The sequence below is a fragment of the Amblyomma americanum genome, chromosome 6 (genome assembly GCF_052857255.1).
Source record: "Amblyomma americanum isolate KBUSLIRL-KWMA chromosome 6, ASM5285725v1, whole genome shotgun sequence".
Taxonomy (NCBI): Eukaryota; Metazoa; Arthropoda; class Arachnida; order Ixodida; family Ixodidae; genus Amblyomma; species Amblyomma americanum.
The window spans coordinates 175,198,842-175,219,716 of record NC_135502.1 but is presented as its reverse complement, the minus strand read 5'-3'; the positions used below and the strand labels follow the sequence as shown (position 1 = coordinate 175,219,716).

The following is a 20,875-nucleotide window of genomic DNA, read 5'->3' as shown; positions in this document are numbered from 1 at the left end:
GCGTTTCATATATTTTTCCTTTGCTCTACAGTGCCGCGTAAATGCCCTGTGTCATTGCTCAGGGTTGTTGGGGTTTACAATCACTGCGAAAGTTTGTCTTAACCAAATCACATGTAAAATATATATTTTTTAACAGTTTAGTCATTATTGCTGTAGAAGGATTTGACTGCACTGAGAAAAATTACAATACAGCTGCTCCGATACATGCATGACACACTACGCCTTTGTTCGACTACGTGGCTTTGTTTCAGCACAAGCCCCATCTTTAAAACACAGCATCAACTTTAAAATTTTTTGCTACTTCCGTTAAGCAAAGCACTGCTCTAGCGCCCTTGGCAAGTCTGCTCACGTCTGCACACGTGCATGCCACCCACATGAAACAATGTGCATAATGCACACAAATGCTGCCTGGGGCCTCCTGGCAGCCTTTGAACCTTGCTCCACAAGCACATGGGCCAAAGGAAGACAAACCAGCTCTCACCTCCACTTTAGCGTACACCTCCTTGAACATCCTGGGCAGCACGTGCTCACTCTCCACAGCCTGCAACATTACTGAGGTCAGCCCACTTTTTGTTTCAAACCTCCCCCTGTTGGACGGACTGGCGTCCATCCACTTACTGTAGCATACAGCGCGTAGGACAAAGGACATGGGCACACACACATACAGGACAAATGCTGGCTTTTAACCGAGGCCTTATCTGCAGAACGTTCCGTTTGACACATCCACTCTGACAGTGATTTTTGGAGCCCAAATCACAGTGCATTGTGGCCCACAGGAGGGCCACTGCCAACTTTGCTTGGGCCAACCTTCTTTGAGCAACCAACTAACAGCAACAGCTACCTTGCATGTGTGCTTTTTGAGGACTCTTTCAAATACTCAAACTATCCCACAGCGTCATTAGTACGGTCGCCAATCAATTTTCTAGACTTGGCAGGACCCAAAAAATGTTCTCAATAATAGAAAAGCCTGAGAAACCCACGAACATGAAAAAAAAAAAAATCACTCTGCTGGGAAAAAAAAATGGCTTGCCTGGTGCGGCCACCCTATCCCTGCAAACTTCTTGATCTCTTCTGCCCACTTAACTTTCTGCTGCCCCCTGCTATGTTTGCCTTCTCTTGGGGTTAAGTCCAGTCCATTGCCCTTAACGAGCATCGGTTATCTTACCTTCGTGTTGCATACCCTGCCAAAGCCAATTTATTTTTATTTCGACTAGGATGTCATTAACCCACTGTCATTCCCCAACACCCACACCAAGCCCTGGGGCATCTCTAGATTCAATGAAGATTTCACTTCTGTAGGTAAATAGCCTTTGTGGGGATTGGGTTTCTTGAGCAATCAAAGTGTGCACCCACTGCTGTCGTTCTGCCCATTAGAGGGACTGCCCGTGGGTTGTCCGTGAGCGGAATCCAGGCGGCCGTGCTGCTTGTCCTCCTTTCCAAGTGAAGTCCTTTCAAGAACTGCTGTAAACTGCCCTCCTTTCCCTATTTACCGCTTCGACCTTGCATCTCCATTGGGTCCCTCCTACTGACATTTGGGAGCACGTTGTCCTGGCGAGAGGCTACGAGCGGGAAATAATACGGGACAGACTGCTGATGACTCGGGCAGCAGAAAGGTGCATCGTGGTGTTTGGCTACCGGTGTCCTGGCCTTTGCAGGGGACCAAGACTGTGGGTGGTTTAATGAGCGCACATAGTATGTATGCTGGAGTCCAGGCCCGAATCTCTGGAGTCTCGTCGCCTGCTGGTGCGGCGCTGACGCTCCAGATTCAAGGGGGCCTGTTATGGCTGTTTCTCCACCACTGCCGGCCATTGCCGGTGACGACGCACGATGGGCTATCGACGTGTGACCTGCGTCGTCAAGATGTGCTCTACGCATCCCACATCCTCCCTCGGGGTGTGCCATGCACAATTTACTCTTTGGTTGGCCGCGCAGCACGCGATCGCCCTTAGCTGTGCTGTCACGCCTGTATGTAGTCGTTGCTTAGCACGTGCAGTTCCGTGGGCCTGCTTTCGGGTGTTGCGGCTGAGCTATGGGTAATATCGGTGTCTGGGGATTAGTGCAGTGTTCTGAAATGCTGTTTACTGTGCTGCAAGGGACCGCCGAAAAAGGGCATGTGTGTGCGCAGCGCAGGGGAGTGTGGGAAGTGCACGGGCGAATTAGACAGAGAAGCGGTCATTTATTATTATTTTATTTATGAATACTGCGATCTTGTACACAAGGTCATAGCAAGTGGGAACATTGTGTTAATACCGTATTTACTCACATAATGCTCGCACTCGCGTAATGCTCGCACCCCCCACATTAGCTATCAAAAATTGGAAAATTTTTTTTTCCCCGCATAATCACCGCACCCCCAAAATTACTGCCACGAGCCGTCTGCTTGTCGTAGCGATCGCCATCTATTAATTGCGGCCACAACTAACTGCCATGGTTGGGCGCGCGTGCTACTAGGCGGCGGTACTGTGCTATCATCCGCTGCTACCGCCGCTACCGCTCATCTACTCACCACCGCTACGCCATTTTGCGAAGGTGTCCCCAGCTCTCCGGTGTCTCGTAGGCCTCATTTGCCTTGTTTGCGTGTTGCACCGTGCTCTTTGTGCCGCTTCGCCATGGGACGCTACGCCAGCTACACAGCTGCTTTTAAGCTAAAAGCTATTGAGTATGCGTTGGAACATGGCAACCGCGCCGCCAGCAGACACTTCGGCATAGTAGTAGTAGTAGAAAACATTTATTCCAAAAAGGTAGGATAGAGAGGCGAAAATACAGATTTTTGGTGGAGTCCTTATTTCAGGACCCCAATGTCCACCCCAGTTGCTCTTGCTTGGGATATCAGCTTTCGCTGCGTCGCCAAGTCAGAGCTGAGCAGGGCAGACTCCCACTGTTCCTCGGAGTGATGTTTGTCTAGTTCGGGGGGCTTGGGACCGGAGCAGCCCCATGTTACATGATATGTTGTTGGAATTCCGCCACACCAGGGGCAGTTGCTGTCATATCTGTCGGGGAAGATGATGTGGTACTTGTGCAGGTTAGGAAAGGTGTTCGTCTGTAGTTGTCGCCATTCCCTCACCTCTGCCACCGTTAGCTTACGGTGTGGTGGGGGATAGACTTGTCTTTGTGTTCGGAGAAGGAGGAGGCGCTCGCCATACGTAGAGGGGAGAGGGGTGAGGTCGGGGAGGTTAGTCGCTCGGTTAGTATATCCTCGAGCTAGACTGCCCACGGCCTCGTTTCTCACGAGCCCCTCGTGCCCAGGAGTCCAAGTGATTTGGTGCTTGCATGTGGAATTTTGAACTTGTGGGGTAGTCAGAATGGGAGCGACGGAGTGTGGAAGTCTGCCAGAGAGGAAGAGGCGACACGCGGACTGGGAGTCGGTAATAATTTTTAACTCATTTCCCGTAGCACCGCCATGCTGGATTGCGAGGGCAATTGCAGCAGTTTCTGCTACTGTGGGAGAGCAGTTTCGTAGGAAGGTGCTGGCGATTTCCTTGAAATTGGTGTCCAAGACGACCACCACCGCGTTTGTTGAATCGGGGTACGTGGCTGCGTCCACGTATACAGCATTTTGTGCCTGTCGATGTGTGCGGCGCAGATAGTCCACTCGTGCCTTTCGTTGTCCCTTTTGTGAGTCCGAGTGCATGTTCTTCGGGAGTGGAGCTACATACACGCGAGTTCGCAGAGTTGAGGGTAGGTCTCGGTTGTCCTGGACGGCGCTTATGTCAGCCGGGGAACCCACTCTTTCCAAGATTGCGCGTCCGGCTTTGGTGGTGAGGAGGCGTTCCTTTTGCGATGCTAGGACGGCTTCTCGAATTTCTTCTATTGTGTTGGTCAGTCCCAGGTCCTCGAGGTGGCAGTTGGCCGTGTACATCAGGAGGCCTAACGCATAACGCATAACACAACCTCGAGTTGAAAATAAACGCATTGAATTGAAAAAAAAAAATGTTTGTAGGCGGTACGGATGATGACATCTGCTTTGTCTCGCTCATTCCCCAGAAGTGGTAAGAATGGGAGACCATATGACAGGCGGCTCATAACTAGAGCCTGTATCAGTCGAATTGTATCCTCCTCTCTCATGCCTTTTCGGTTGCGAGTGATGCGCCGAAGCAGCAGCAGTGGCAGCGGGCACAGCTCTTGCGCTGTATATCTGGCCCATTCACTCTGCACATCGCAGGTTGTTTGGATTCCTGATAGCGAAGCATCACCGTATCACGGAACTATCCCACGGAACGCCGATTGTTTCTGCCCATGGCCAGTGGTAGCTCTCAACCGTCCTGCGGCGCTGCCACCCGGCAGCTGAAACGCCCATTGGCCCTTGCAGTGGGTGGCATCTTGGACTACGGCTATATAACCGGAAAATCTACCGTCAACGCTTCTTGGCAGCAGTGGCAGCGGGCACAGCTCTTGCGCTGTATATCTGACCCATTCGCTCTGCACATTGCAGGTTGTTTGGATTCCTGATAGCGAAGCATCACCGTATCACGGAACTATCCCACGGAATGCCGATTGTTTCTGCCCGTGGCCAGCGGTAGCTCTCAACCGTCCTGCGGCGCTGCCACCCGGCAGCTGAAACGCCCATTGGCCCTTGCAGTGGGTGGCATCTTGGACTACGGCTATATAACCGGAAAATCTACCGTCAACGCTTCTTGGCAGCAGTGGCAGCGGGCACAGCTCTTGCGCTGTATATCTGACCCATTCACTCTGCACATCGCAGGTTTGTGACCTTATATTTACTCTGTCTGTTTTAGTGCACCTTCGCCACTGCTGCTGCTGCTGCTGCTGCCTGATTGTGCTTCCCTGTTACTTTCTGTGCATAGCCTTTAGCAGCCTCCAGGCACATCAAACTCTTGACAGTGTTGTGTGAAACTTTCTTACCTGCTGTAGACCTCTGATATGTCGAAGGCTGCTATTGCAGAGTTAAGGCTTGAATTCGAGGAAAACCTTGCACAGTGTAAACAGGAAATGGTAGATAAAATAGCGGAGCTTAAAGCAACAGTGGAATTCCTCAGTGAAAAGTACGAGGAAAGTAAAACATTGCTGGAGTCTACGCAAGCAGAAAACGAAAGACTGCGAGAAGAAAATCAATCCCTGAAAGCAAAGCATGAGGCCTTCGAAACGAAACTGGAAACTGATGAGGACAGGCTGACTCAGTGTGAGCAATACTCCCGAAATTGCAACTTAGAGATCAAAGGTGTCCCTGTGCGACAAAGCGAAAATCTTGCAGACATTCTCGGCAAGATTGGCGAAAAGGCCGGAGAGCCAATCGATGCATCAGACATCGAAATTGTGCACCGTGTGCCAGTTGCCAAAAATTCTAGCCATAAAAACATTGTTGTCCAGTTTGTACACCGCAAGAAACGTGACGCAGTCTTGGAAAAGGCTCGTAAAGCTAACATTGTGGGAACTGACCTTGGTCTAGACACTTCTGACACCGTATATGTCAATGAGCATCTGTGTCCTCAGCTGAAAAGGCTCCTCGGAAGCGCGGTGGCGCGAAAACGCGAGGTTGGGTGGAAATTTGTTTGGGTTCGAAACGGCCGCATTTTTGCACGAAAAGCTGAAAACTCGCCATTGCTTAAAATTTTTCGTATGTCTGACCTGTCCAAGATCATTTAAACAACTTCCGGGTGCCACAAAGCGATTTCGGAGTTCAGTCTTATCAGTCATGGAAACATTTCTGCGCGATTATGCTGCCGTGTTTTCGGAATTTTCTTGTTACCCTAATCATGGTCTCATGACGGGAAGGCCACTTCTTCTCCGAAGAGCAGATGCAATTATCACTCCCAAAGTTACATGCGCAAGCTTGTCCGGCAACGTCACTCTTTTGCTTCATGAATACCATTCAGCCCATCCTAATCATTCAGGCTTCCACTCAATAGAAGCCATTTTTGGCAACCTGAATACGCCCCCCAAAATTGATCACAGGATGAAAAGTGTTCGTGTGCCCGATAATCCTACCACCGTATATCTGTTTCTCGCGGCAACAAAACGTGCATTATTCCTAAGCCCGCCATGATTGAACCACATGACGTTGTTTTTCCCCAGGTAGGGGGGAACTTTGGTTTTTTCCATTGTAATGTACAATCAGCAAGAAATAAGCACGATGACATATCGCAATTTCTTAATGAATTCTCTTCTAAATTTCAGATTGTAATGTTAACTGAAACTTGGTTTACAACTGAATATGATGTCTTGACCCTACCTGGGTACACTACCTATTATTTAAATAGGCAAAGCAAACGCGGTGGAGGAGTACTACAACTAGTGGAAGCCGGCTTGCCCGCTAGCTTACTATCAGATTTTTCAATCTCAAATGAGAATTATGAAGCACTTTCTGTCGTTTGTGGCTGCAATATGTTTACAGTTATATACCGCCCACCTTCTGGAAATCTAGATGCCTTTTACCAGTTCCTGGAAAACATGTTCTCTTTTGTCCATAGCAACCAATTAAAACTAGTTATAGGTGGGGACCTAAATATTAATCTCCTTAAACATAGTACGGCATCACAGGATTTCACATTACTCCTTGAGTCACACGACTTCAAGAACGTCATTACAGAGTCAACGCGCATTACAGTATAATCAGAATCACTAGTAGATATGTTCATCACCCACCGTTACATAGACGATATAAAGGCTGGTGTCATTGCGACTAGTATAAGTGACCACTTGCCAGTATATATGTTTTGGAATGCTGATACTCAGAATAAAAGAAAAGCTATTCTAGAAACGTTCACAGTTGAGGACATATCTCCTAATGCGCTTGACAATTTTCGGACTCAAATTTCCTTAACAAACTAGGACGCCGTGTTCGAATCTCGCCAAGCAAATGAGGCATATGATATTTTCCTCAATATTTTCAAGCGCGTTTACAGGGATTGCTTCAAAATTAAAAATATTAAAAAACCTAAAAGAGTACGGAAGCCTTGGATTACGGCCGAATGCCTTGCTATGATCCGTAAGAAGACATCCATGTATGCGCAATTCATAAAAAATAGGAACCCAGCAGACCTCGCTAATTTTAAAAAGTACAGAAATTTTGTGACGCGCTTTCTTCGAAATGCAAAACAGGTTTATTTTAACAGGTTACTTGGCAGGGCAAATAATCGCACCGATGAGCTATGGCGCGCTCTAAATACCATCATGAACCGCAATAAATCGAGAAATGACGATATTCAAGTAACACAAAACGGAAAAACTCTCGAGGGCCTTCAACTCGCAGACGCATTTAACTCCTATTTTGTTAACTTAGTAAAAAGTGGTCATGATGAACGTGTGACGAGCTACTTGTGTAATCGTAACGAACATACCGCTTTTTTTTATCCAACATCTGAGAATGAAATACGTTCGGTCTTTACATCACTAAGCAATAGCAACACAAGAGATATTGATGGTCTTAGAATTACACCGATCAAATTTGTCTTAGACTACATTTTGCCTGTGCTCAATCACATATACAACTTATGTTTGTCATCAGGTGTATTTCCCGATAGCATGAAACGTGCTAAAGTGACTGTTATTTATAAATCAGGCGATAAAAACGCATTTTCAAACTATCGCCCCATATCTGTCCTTCCCGTTCTCTCAAAACCGCTTGAGAAGTTAGTATTGCTGAGGCTGGACTCATTCTGCAATAAGCATTCATTAATTTCCCCTTTCCAGTTTGGCTTCCGGAAAGGCATGTCCACAGAGTTAGCCTTACTAACACAAAAAGAAATAATCCTTAAGTCATTTTTGGATAAGAAGTTAATAATGGGCATTTTCATAGATTTCACAAAAGCATTCGACAGCTTAAATCACCAAACGCTGATAGCAAAATTAGAATTTTATGGGTTTCGAGGCATTGCCTTGGAATTTCTCATCATTATCATCATCATCATTTATTATACCCTTAAAGGCCTCTGTTGAGGCATTACATAAGGGGGGGGGGGGGGGGACAAAGCAAATGCAACTAAGAATAATACGTTAATACAACAAAACATAATGCAATACAAGTCATATCTTTCAAACAGAAAACAATGCGTTGCTATAAATAACAATTTTTCTTCTCTAATGAACTTGAATGCAGGCGTTCCTCAGGGCAGCATATTGGGGCCACAGCTTTTTAACTTGTATATAAACGATATAGGGAATATAGCCGAGAAATCACAACTTATTGTTTATGCCGATGACACAAGTATTTTCGTTCAGTCAGATAATCCCAGTGATTTGTGCAATAACGTAAATTCGACACTACAAAACTTATACGAATGGAGCAATAGAAATTCCCTGCAGATCAACAGTGCAAAAACCAAAGCTGTGTTATTTACACCCTATCAAAAGCCAATTATCTACAACTTTAACATTCATATCGGCAATAATCCTATTGAAGTGGCTTCAGAAGCAAAGACACTTGGTGTGACATTTCATCAGCACTTATCATGGAACTCACACGTGCAGCATATATTAACCCATCTTGCCAAAATATCAGGAGTACTCTGGAGGCTTCGTTATATTTTACCACTGAAATTTAAGCTATTAATATATAACGCGTTGTTCCATGCTCAACTAAATTACTGCGGACTTGTATGGGGCACAACATCAAAAGAAAACATAAATAAGATTTTTTCTCTGCAGAAGAAAGCCCTTCGTCACGTAGTCAACATTCCAAGTGAAAGCCCATTACATAATACCTATTATGAATACAAAATTATACCCTTTCCAGTATTATATGACTTTAACCTGTCGATGAGATATAAACATAGCTTAAAAACTAATAACAATGCATTTTTGTCTTTATGTAGTTTAAAAAGCCTTCCTGACAGGGGGTACATATTTCGGAATAAAGGAACATGGCACGTGCCATTCACTAGGCTAACACACGGGCTAGATAGCGTCGAAAATCGCCTTCCGAGACTATTGAACAAATTATTAATGATGGAAATCGACCTGCAAACAGCCACTAAATGTAATATAAAACTTCATTTCATCAACCAGTTTCATGGCGTTTAACAGTGTCAACCATCTTCATAACCAAAAACAGAGCTTTTTGTAACACTTCATTTCATCCCAGAGTACTGTAGTTGTGTGTATTTGTCTTTACTATTTCTTTTCCCTTATATTCAGGCGAGTTTGTTTATTAACATTGTCATTTTTCAGGTCTGCTATCACGCGAGTGTTTGTTGCATTTTTGTTGTATTTTTTATATTGTAACAAGACTGCATTTGTAACATTATTCATTTCCTGCGCGAAAATCGCATGTGCTGTGAATTGTTCTCTTTTAAACATTCAACATTTCATGCATAACTGCTGCACAAACTGCCATGTAAAGGGGGTGGGGACCCAGTCAAGCTTGCCTTAGAGCAGCTTTTTGTCCCCACTCCCTGCATTTTTATTTGTACTAAAAATGCAAAATAAAGATTGATTGATTGATTGCATGCGGGAGATCTGGAAGGCAGTTGTCCAGAGACGCTGTAACGTGTGGTTGGCTTTCCTGTCGCTCTGAAGCCAAAGGCCCAGGATGCGGATAAGAGGGACTTCCTTTATTATCGTGCCTTCGAGGTAAACCTCGATGTAGCCGGGAGATTTGTAGGCATAGCCCTGAATGCGGATAATTTAGGATTTGTCGGCGTCAACGAGTTTTGCGTCCGGTATTGGAGACGGCAGCATGACGAACTCAAGACGACTGGTAAGACGCGCCGGGCCTTCCGTGGACCGAAGACTGGGAAATTTCCTGCTGTCGAATCCTCTTTACTGGAATATATCAAGACTCGACGAGCGGATGGGTGTGCTGTGTCGATTGATTTGATACGGAACCAGGCGCTCGTAATCGCAAGAAAGGAGGGCATCCCGGTGCAAGACTTCCGCGCTAGTAACGGGTGGGCCACACAATTTATGCGGCGCAATGGTCTCTCGCTCAGGAGGCGAACGACGCTTTGCCAACACTTGCCCGCAGCCTATGAAGAGAAAATAGTGGACTTCCATCGATTCGTTATCAGGATCCGGCAGGAGAAAAACTTCTTGCTCTCCCAGATAGGGAATGCAGACCAAACTCCGCTGAATTTCGATATGCCCAGCAGCAGGACAGTCGAACAGACAGGCGCTCGGACTGTGCACGTCAGGACTACAGGTGCCGAAAAACAGAGGTGCACGGTCATGCTAGGCGTGACGGCGGACGGGCGGAAGCTCCCACTGTACGTCATTTTCAAGCGGAAGACCCTCCCGAAAGGAAAGCTCCCCCCTGGTATACATGTGCGCGTCCAAGAAAAGGGGTGAATGACCGCGGACCTTATGGTGGACTGGGTGAAGACTGGGTGGGGGCGGCGACCGGGAGCGCTTCTTTTTCCGTCGCTCCTCGTGCTTGATAGCTTTCGGGGCCATCTTCAAGAGTCAGTTCGGGCGAAGTTCAAGGAACTGCGCACGGACCTGGCTGTTATACCCGGCAGCCTCACATCAATGCTACAGCCTCTTGACGTATCTTTGAACAAGACATTTAAAGATAACGTCCGGAGGCTGTACGCAGAATGGATGGCCGAAGGTGAACATGCTCTGAAGCCGGGCGGCAAGATCAAAAGACCGTCCGTGGAGCTGCTGTGCAGCTGGGTATCAGAGGCATGGGGGATGATTGATGTAAACATGGTGGCCAGAAGCTTCAAGAAAACAGGAATTTCGAACGCCCTGGATGCGACTGAGGACCACCTGGTGTGGGACGACGAAGAAGCATCGGAAGATGAAGAAACCATCGATTCCAGTGTCGACACGGACTCTGATGAAGAGTAGAATTGCCTGCAGGACGTATGCAACGCGAGTAGTGACGTGGAGGTTGCGCGCGGCAAATAAAGTGCTTTAGCAGCTTGAGCTTACGTTCACCCTGTACTTTCATAACGAAGGTAAGTTATGCTTGAAAGTAATATTTTCGTTATATTTACAATGGTGGACCTGACAATCCTGATCTTGCACCCATTCATCTTTGCATTTAACACTCCGAAACATTTGCTTGAAAATTTTCCCCGCATAATTATCGCACCCCCAAACTTCGCGTTGATTTTCAGGAAAAAAAAGTGCGAGGATTACGCGAGTAAATATGGTATACAGAATTACAAACAAAACAGAATTGCGCATAAAAATTCAACAAGAAAATACAGCGACAAGGTCAATTAACAACAATCAATGCAAATGCTCTTGAAATGAATGTAATGATGTCTGCCTGACAACATCATCCGTGAGGTTATTCCAATCAGTGATGGTCCTTGGAAAAAAGGAATATTTGAAACAATTAACTCGCGAATTTAATGGTGTTATGGAAAGAGAATGGCGATTTCTAGTTTGGTACCCCGAGGAATAAGTAAGGATATTGGAAGTGTCAACTTTGAAATTATTATTAATTAACTGATAGAAAAACTTTAAGCGACATATGCGATTTCTGTTAGGAGTAGAGGGTAAACCGCTTTTTTTGAGGAGGTCGGTGACTGATGCTCGCCCGTAAGTGTTATATATAAACCTTACTGCTTTCTTCTGGATTCTTTCAAGTTTATTTATGTTTACCTTTGTAAAAGGGTCCCAGATAATTATTGCATATTCTAAGATTGGTCTAATAATAGTGTTGTAGGCAAGGAGGTGTGTACCAGGGGTTGCTAACTAATGTCTGATGTGTGTGGTGTGTGTTACGGTGGATGTCTGTTGAGGCTGACAACTGTGTGACCGGAAGAAGGCTGTGACCGCATAGCAATTCTATGCAGGAAATAAACGTGGCTTCACAAGTGGGGGCTCGTCCAGTAGAATGAGCCGCGGTATTGACCGATGGCAGGCCATTGCCGCAAGACGATTTCCGCCCGCTACCTTCCCTGGTCCAACAGGCAACAGCGTGCTTCCAGACAACTGAAAGCGCGCTAGAGTGCGAAAAACTGGCAACACAGGCTCGAGAACTACTTTTAACAACTCTTCTCGAACCCAACACGGTGGCGCTGACGGGCATGGCCGCTGTGGCTAGCCGTAACGCCAATGTGGCTACGCCTCCTACCACGCTCTTGTGGTGCACGGGTATGATGACCCCCAGCCACCACATAACTTCCTGGACCACTATGTAGAAAACTATGAGATTAGTGGAGTGCTGCCAGACCGCCGCTTACAAGTTCTACCAGCAGCCTTTGACGGCGAGACGCAAACCAGTGGTGGCGCTTCACCAGTGGCTACACCGACTGGCAGCTATTTTCGTCAGAGTGTTGTGCAGAGTTTACCACCGTCGACCACAAAAACCAGCTTAAGGCAGACTACGAACACCGCACTCAATACCCGACAGAAAATTTGAAGCAATTTACCCACGTGATTGCGGAATTTTAAGAGTGCATCGGCGAGCCCGTCTCCAACGCAAAGGTTAACCGGGTTCGGCATCAATGCACCTGACATTCCAAGACCTTACAGTGAATATGGAATTGGCAACAATGAAGGACATGGCGAAAACAGCTAATAATAATAAAGCAGCTAATAACAGGACGTGCGTGGCATGGCCTGCGCTGAGTGCCTCTGTGTCAGCCGACCAGCACAACAGCGGTTGACCTCACTCTCGCCGACTGCGCCCCAACAGAGTCACAGCACAGCTCGCCCATGGAGACGTTCGAGGCTGTCCCTTGGAGAATGGCCACTCGAACCTGCAGCCATGCTTGCTTCAAGTGCTCGGCGAGTTTCCCTCTTGCCAGTGTTGCGCCCGGATGCTCCAATGTGGCACTCGCCACTAGCACCAAGCACAGGCACGACAGGCATCAGCAACAGCGCAGCTCCATTTCTCGAGTGGTGACGCCGAGGAGAAGCGGCTCCTCACGACTCGCACTTTCAGACAAGCCTCAAATGTGGAGCTATGCAGCAGAAACCGCACCACAGAATGCCATCGTTGTAGGGGCGTGGGACACATTGCACGCGACTGCGCCAGCAGCAGACCACGTGGTGGTCCCCATTGTTTACGCTTTGACAGCATAATAAACACTTCTGCTATCAAATAACTGCACTTACCTTCCTTCGGAGGTACAGTCTAACCCCGCTACAACGAACGTCGCTTCAACGAAATATTTCCTATTCCCCGTCAGCTTACAATAGAAAGTAATGGAACAAATTTCACATCACAACGAACCATTCTTTTCCGCTTCAACGAAATTTTGCTATGCGAAGCTGGCTTTAAATATCTATCTTACAGTAAAACAAGCATATCGCCGCCCATCTGTGTACTTCCGTAGGTCCACGCTGCTTTGTTTCATTAAACCTTAGCTGGAACCAATAGATCCACTCATTCAAATGCACATGAAGACTGCCATTGCTTGGTGGTGATGACAATCGGGCTGGCTGCCTTGCAACAAGGTGCGGGTGCAAGCTCCCGTTTTCTTCCAAGCCAGAACCGCAACCAATCCATCGCCAAAGTACGCAGCTGCCCGGCAACAGCAGCAGCGCATTTGCCCTAGTTTTTTTTCACTCGTGCTTGTGCTCTGCAATCGACACAAGCATGGCGACTTTGTCTAGGAAGCGGAAGTTCCTTTCTCTTGACGAGAAGGCACAAATTATCAGCGTGGCATCCACAGGCAGGAAAAAGGGAGACTCGCACGGATGTTGCAGCGGAAGATGCCCCAGCCCTGCCATCTGCATTGCATGTGATGGACACATTTGACACCATTCGCGATTTCATTGGTGCGCATGACGACGACATCGCGATACAGGTGTTGGCCGAGTGTGAAACCCGCACCACGACGCTCATGTCCACTAAAAGGACACAAGCCAAGATGACCGAATTTTTTGAAAATAAATTATATTTCTGAACAGTGCAGTCAGATCATAGTTTTTTGGGTTGATTTTACCACAACGAAATTTCTGCTTCAACGAAATTTTTCGTGCACCCCGTGAATTTCGCTGTAGCAGGGTTCGACTGTAGAGCACAGGTGCATAGTGAACACTGGAAATGCCTTCAGTTTTCTCTGTCCCGAACCCGCATTATGTGGGTGAAGTGCTACGTAATTAACACACAGCCACTGGCAACTGCCACACCTCTCACCCAACAAATGTGGACCACATGTAAAAAGAAAATACTGGCCCACTTATACTGCATCTGACAATTGCGCGGATTTTGTTCGTTGTATCTGAAGTTCATAACAAGTGGAATTCCCTTATTACACCCGCGACAGTTGCTCAGTGGTTAGGGCGCTCGACTACTGAGCCGGAGTATCCGAGTTCAAACCAGACTGCAGTGGCCGCGTTTCGATGCAGGCGAAATGCAAAAGGTGCCCGTGTGCTGTGCGATGTCAGTGCATGATAAAGATCCCCAGGTGGTCGAAATTATTCTAAAGACCTCCACTATGGCACCTCTTTCTTCCTTTCTTTCACTCCTTCCTTTAGCCCTTCCTTATGGCGCGGTTTGGCTCGGGAGTCCACCAAAATATGTGAGACAGTTACTGCGCCATTTCCCTTCCTCAGAACTAAAAGGTAGCCAAAAATACGAATTCAGACATAAAGTGTTACAGCAAAGCCACTCGGACCGGCAAAAATTTTTACTATACCAGGGTCTTTGCTATATCACTTGTTGGCGATGGCATTACTCTTGAGAATGCTCTCCGGCTACTTACTAAATACAAAGTGTTGGCTTATCCAAGAAACATTCAGAAATACCTTCCATCCAGGTCTTATCAACCCTTATGTCTTATTTTTAGTTGTCACATTTTATGTTATCACGTTTTTTTATTTCTCTTATCTTGTGGAAGTGCTGCATTGGCATGAATACAATGCGGCCATGAATATAACGCATTTGATTCCATGTAAAAACCAGCCCTGCGTAAACACGGTGTCGTCTTTTGCAGCACCAGCATCATTTAAGAAGCAATAGTTAAGAAATGTGCACGACACAGTCAAGTGATGCAAAACAGCCCATGCAGTGCTGCTGCTGCTGTAACGCGAACGTTCGCCCTTTTCTTCCCTTCTCTACTCATCCCTGCACTTTTACAAGCTTTCCTTTCTCAGCGAACCGCACCGCCTCCTTTGTACGTTCACAGCCAGCGTTACTCTCTTTTTTTGTTCGTGCATGCCACACACTTTGCCTCATAGCCCCAAATACCGCCGAAAATTGTCTTCTCCTGGCGCTCTCAAAAAAAAAAAAAAGCGCCGTTTTAAGAGCCCTTCGGCATCCATTTCCGATCCTCAACTTGGCGCGTGCTGCGATGTCACAATTCTGCGGGAAGTACATTGCGACGGCCGGACGCTCTTTACTATAGCCGTTTCTTGTAAAAAAAAAACTTTATTATATACAGTAGAACCCCGCTGTTATGTTCCTCACTGCTGCGTTTTCCCGGCTGTTACGTCGTTTTCGTCCTGTCCCGGCATAGCTCCCATAGGATCCAATGTATTGGGTACCCCGCTGTTACGTTGTAGCTGTAAAAACGTTCCCACACGTTACGTCGCAACCTGGCACCCCAAACCCGGCCGGGCAACGCGCGCCAACCGCCATTTTGACGAGTCTTGGCCAGGCTTGGCTACGGAATTGGCTACAAGACCATGGCCTCCGAGATCACCCCCTTGCACGCGTTGGGTAATCTCGGAGGCCATAAAAAGCCGCACGCGAGTTGGAGAGATTGCCACTAGATGGCCACTGCCTCGTCAGCCGAAGCGAGTAAAACCCGCGGGCCCGCAGCAATCCAGTCTTTCTTGTTTGTGCGGTTCAACCCATCCGAGTCGTCCGTGTCCTTCCGTCAACAGCTACGCTGCCTATGCCTCGTCAGGCCTCGCTAATCCAGTCTTTCTTGTTTGTGTCGTTCAACCCATCCGAGTCGTCCATGTCCTCCTGTCAACACCTACGCTGCCTACGCCTCGTCGGGCCTCGCTAACAACGCGAGCGATTTGTCGTCCTTTGATGGCGTCGCGCAAGCGCAAGGCGCTTTCCCTCGAGGAAAAGCTGGATGTTCTGAACACAGTCGACAGGCAGCCAGCACGGAAAAGAGTCGACATCGCCAAGGATCTTGATCTGCCACCCTCGACGCTTAACAGCATCGTCTCGAGGCGTGCCGAGATACAAGGGAATGCCGTGCTCTTCGGCCCAAAAGCTAAGCAGGCTCGTGGCGCCAAGTAGGGAAACCTCGATGAGTCACTTCTTACTTGGTTTAAACAAGCTCGCGCTGCCGGTGTTAACTTCGACGGCAGCATTTTGCGCGAGAAGGTGATGGAAATAGCCGACCAACTGGGCATCAGTGACTTTGCGGCGTCAAATGGCTGGATCGACCGTTTCCGGAAGAGGCACGGCATCGCATATAAGACGGTATCCGGGGAAGCAGCAAGTGTCAACTTGGAAACAGTCGACGATTGGAAGGCCACACCATCTGCCATAATTGAGGTGTATGAGTCTCGTGACATTTACAATGCTGACAAAACGGGTCTTTTCTTTCGGGTGCAGCCATCCAAGTCGTTAAGCCTGAAGGGCGAAGCATGCCACGGAGGCAAATGCAGCAAAGAACGATTGACGGTGCTCCTTTGCTGCAACATGGATGGCTCGGACAAGCTGAAGCCATGGGTAATTGAAAAATACCGAAACCCACGGTGCTTAAAGAACATTCGCCTGCTGCCATGTCACTATAGAAGCACCAGTCGTGCATGGATGACGGGTTCTTTGTTCGAAGAATTTCTTAGTTACTTCGACAACAAGATGGGCTCCCAGTGCAGGAGTGTTGTCCTTCTTCTGGACAATTGTGCTGCCCACCCGAGAGACCCGTCGTTTCTTCGGAACGTTAAGCTTGTTTTTTTTCCTGCAAACACTACAAGCCACTTGTAGCCGTTGGATGCCGGCGTATAAAGAACTTAAAGCACTCGTACAGGAAGTCCATTGTAAAGCGCTGTCTGGCGCGTATTGATCGCGGACAGCAGCCTACGATCGTTTCAAAACTGGACGCTATGCACTACGTCGCTTCAGCGTGGACTGCAGTGAGCGCGTCAACTTCACAGCACTGCTTCGCGCGGTGTGGCTTTCGCATGGACGGCAGAGAGGAAACTGCCACGGAAGCTGGAGAGACGGAAGCAGCCTCTCATGATCAAGAGCTGAGTGAAGCTTTGAATGCGCTGGGTGCCACGGGAGTCACGTATGACGACTATGTCGCCGTGGATGCTGTTGTCATGATGTCCGAGTGTCAGAGTATCGCCGAGATCGTTGCAGACTCAGTCGCCGAATGAAGCCTCAGACTGTGATGACGACGAGGAGCACAAGCCGCATGATTCCGGGGAGTTGGCGGACCCGAGCTTTGGAAAAGCCGTCGCGGCTCTGGACCTCCTCCGCAGGTACGTCGCACCTCAAAGCGACGCTGAGCGCAATGCCGCTTTCCAGGCCATCGAGAAACGCGTGGTGTTTTCCAGCGAGCGGACAAAACGGCAATCTACCATTCTCGATTTTTTTAAGACCTAAGCTCACTTGATGTCGAAATAAATTGTTTCAAGGCAAAGCTGCACTGTTTTCATTCATTTTCGGACCTTTCCTCACTGTTGCGTTTTCCCGGCTGTTACATTTTTTTTTCGCGGTCCGGTGAAAAACGCATGAACGGGGTTCCACGGTAAACTACAATAAAATAAAATAAAGGAAAACAGCAACACAAACAAAACAAATAGAATAAGAGTGCTTGTGTCCGCAAAGTGATTATGTAAAGGGGACCCAAGCTGCTGAAGAGCCCCATTAATGCTACCCCATCACAACTTTAAGGCGGACCTTAAGTGTTGCCTGAATTTTCTGTTAGTGGAAGTTTTGCCTACAGCATACCACCCGTCTCTCGACAGCATGCCAAAGAATAGCCTAGACATTATTTCATGTCACCCGCTGCACACTTTTGGTCAGCTAGCTCTCAATTTTATGCAGTAGACAGCCCTATCGTATTTACACGATTGTAAGTCGACATATTTTTCAAAATTTTAAAATCCAAACTGGGGGGGGTCGACTTAAAGTCGAAACCAAATCATCGCACCATAAATAAAGGCGAGACAAACGAGATATCAGGCACGCTACAGCGTGGTTGCTCTGTCGCATTGTTCTTAGCGCTGGCCTTAAGCAGCTGCTATGTTAATGCACAAAACCAGCGTCCCCACCCCGCGCAAGGCGGTCGATGGTGACTGTTGATAAGCAGCAAACAGGCACCAGCGCGCTCACCACACATGGCTGCAGATTTCGTCTGCTGATAAGCGGCGGCCCGATAACACATTTGTGTTCTATTCTTAATAGAGATCCATAGTTGATGGAAGGGCCACTGTTCAAATCACTGCGGCACCGCCACTCAGAACCGCAGCGGCGCCGGGGAGTGTGGTAGCCGACGGAAGAGCCGAACGCCACTCACACGTAGTTTCTTTTTTGGCTCTGACACATTTGACTACTGCCAGCCACGTTTCACAAGTTTTTAATGTAGTGCTTCGTCATTCATCATTTGTGCTCCGGGTCTGGTAAGCGACCGCGTTCGTTCAAGGCTACATTCAAGATGATTGTCATTCTTTACGCCGAAGAAACGAACTGCGCGCCAGGCCGCAAGTTCGACGTTCGCAATGGGTAATACAAGTGTTGCAGCTACAGCGAGGCAAAATTTTCAGCTGTTCCACGCAATGTCATGATGTGGCTGTTTGCAAGCTGTGGGAATTCGCTGCACGACGATGTTAGAACGACGAGCTGTGGGACCACAGCAGCAACCACGACGGCAGCGCTAGTGAGGACGATGGCGCAAGTGTGAATGAGTAGTCCAGTGACTAACACATATTCCTTTTGGAATGTGCCCACGGGCTCCCGCGCACGCGGCAGCCGATAGCGGCTGGCGATAAGCGGTGGCTGCAGGATAGTGCTATCACGTTCTATTATTAAAGGCCAGGCGTAAATGACCTCCAAGTTTGTTTTGTTTTTTTTAGAAATGTGATGAGGGGGGGGGGGGGGGGTCTACTTACATTCGAATAGACTTATGTAAATACAGTACATACCGCATTTACGCGCATAATTTGTGCACTTTTTATTCAGAAATTAGGACTCAAAGAAGGGGGTGTGCAAATTACGTGGGGATTTCGCGAGCACGACTTAAAAAACTCCACAAAGGTCATAATGCGCAATATAGGTATAGTGTATGTTGCTGTGTATTCGTCAGCACCCGAAAACAGCAGCCCACGCTGCCCGCGCCCCGAAAAAAGTTCACTCTCAATGAAAAGCCGCGCATCCCTCCTCCTCCTCCTCCTCCTCCTCCTCCTCCTCCTCCTCCTCCTCCTCCTCCTCCCCCCCCGCCCCCTCCCCCCTTGCGGGATGGCAAGAAGGTGCATGCATGAAGCTGAATAAGACGCTAAAACAGCGTCATCGCTTGCGGCCCAGCCAATTGTTCGGTAGTTCGGGATTCCATAAGTTTGCTTTCGCAACTTCGTCCGGGATAGCAAGCACGAATCAATAAATCAATTATCACACCACACAATTCTTTAACAGTACCGTGCGAGCATCGACCAAACTGCTTGTCAGCGCCTTATCACAGTGTGGAGCTGCGATGCCAGCGAGAATAGCCACGTGCACACAAGTTTTCCGACACAACGATTGTCGTCTATGGGCAAACTTGTGCACACGCGGTTATTCTCGCTGGCTTCGCCGCTCAGCGCCGTGATAAGGCGCTGACAAGCAGTTTGAAACTTGCCATATAGTTGTGACATCCCATCGCAAGACACGACCGAACAACCAAACACAAGCAGTCACAGCGACCAAGAAAAGCGTAGCCGGCAGTTGAGTCGCATGCATCAGCCAAACAAACAGCGGTGTTGGCTCTTCTATCAGCTGCCGATCCTCCTTGGAAGCGCTGCTTGCCGTTCCGAGTGGCGATGCCGCTGGTGCCGCCGCGATTGTAACAGCGGCCCCTGACACCACCATGAACGCACAATGCACAAAAGATTCAAAAAGCCTTCCGAACAAACACGCGGAATAGCCGAATGCTACTGGGTAGAGCCATAGGGCGTGCGTGATGGTGGTCTAGCACAGTGCGGTGTGTAAAATATGCGAGTAAAAAATGTTTTTTTGTAAACCCGGGTGATAAGTTAAGGGTGCGCAAATTATGCGCGTAAATACGGTACTTGGAATGGCCAAGAAACTGCTCTCGCACTGGGCTGGCCAACGCACCTTGCGCTTTTGGAATGGCTGGGTGAAACATACTCGATGGCAAATCCTCATTCTGTGTTCGTCAGTGCTCCACAGTTGACCTTTTTCAGCTCCCCTTTCCCACCACAAGGTACATTACATTCATGTTCAAGCGGGGTTACCAATCAAACAATCACACAACATAGCCTGAGAACATAAGATGTAGACAATAAAAGTTACTCCACTGTGTACAAACTGTTCTCAAATAACCGCAAAGAAACAATGGGGGCAAGGGCCCAACAATACACTCGAGCCAAAGCCCAACGGACTACTTACCTGAATCTCATCCCTCGAAGGCCAAATGTCACGCAGGTAGACAGGCTTGCCGTCCGTACCTTGGCCTGCACATTGACACCACAGCCCCGCAATCAGGAAGCCACCCCAACATATGATACACCTGCAGATCAAGGCTCTGACTGGTTGACTGATGAAGCCTGCAAAACTGCCACTGCACATAACTGTTTGTTGACCTGGCTTTCTCTTTTAGGGGGAGCCGTGCAGCATGCATGCGCTCCGTTCCTTGCCCACTGCAGCTCATTTTTCAACCACCGAGAGTGCACACAGGAGATGCACAGTATGCACATCTCATCTTGAGCTCCTTCATTGCATGTGACAATCCCTCTTGGCCTGCTGTCATCTCTCGGCACATTTGCTGTCCTCCCCTTTCCACTTGGCACAGTCTCTATACAGCTTCACCTCCAAACCATCTGGTTCTCTCTCTTTTTTTTTTGTTTTGCACATGGCTTATCCATTGTATGAGACTTTCATGGG

At 48.0% G+C, this 20,875-nt stretch overlaps 1 protein-coding gene across 6 annotated transcripts in view; it reads right to left on the bottom strand.

The window, feature by feature from the left end:
• Positions 1 to 20,875, bottom strand: part of LOC144094185 (cytoplasmic aconitate hydratase-like) — a 393,589-nt gene that overhangs the window by 269,427 nt on the left and 103,287 nt on the right. For 4 of the 6 annotated variants that reach the window (XM_077628105.1, XM_077628107.1, XM_077628104.1 and 1 more), the window contains 2 exons: positions 20,381 to 20,445; positions 482 to 541 (listed from right to left, as the gene is read on the bottom strand). In XM_077628105.1, coding sequence (XP_077484231.1) covers positions 482 to 541; positions 20,381 to 20,445 — 125 coding nt within the window. The remainder of the gene's footprint in view (positions 1 to 481; positions 542 to 20,380; positions 20,446 to 20,875) is intronic. The other 2 variants (XM_077628108.1, XM_077628106.1) reach the window with 1 other exon arrangement.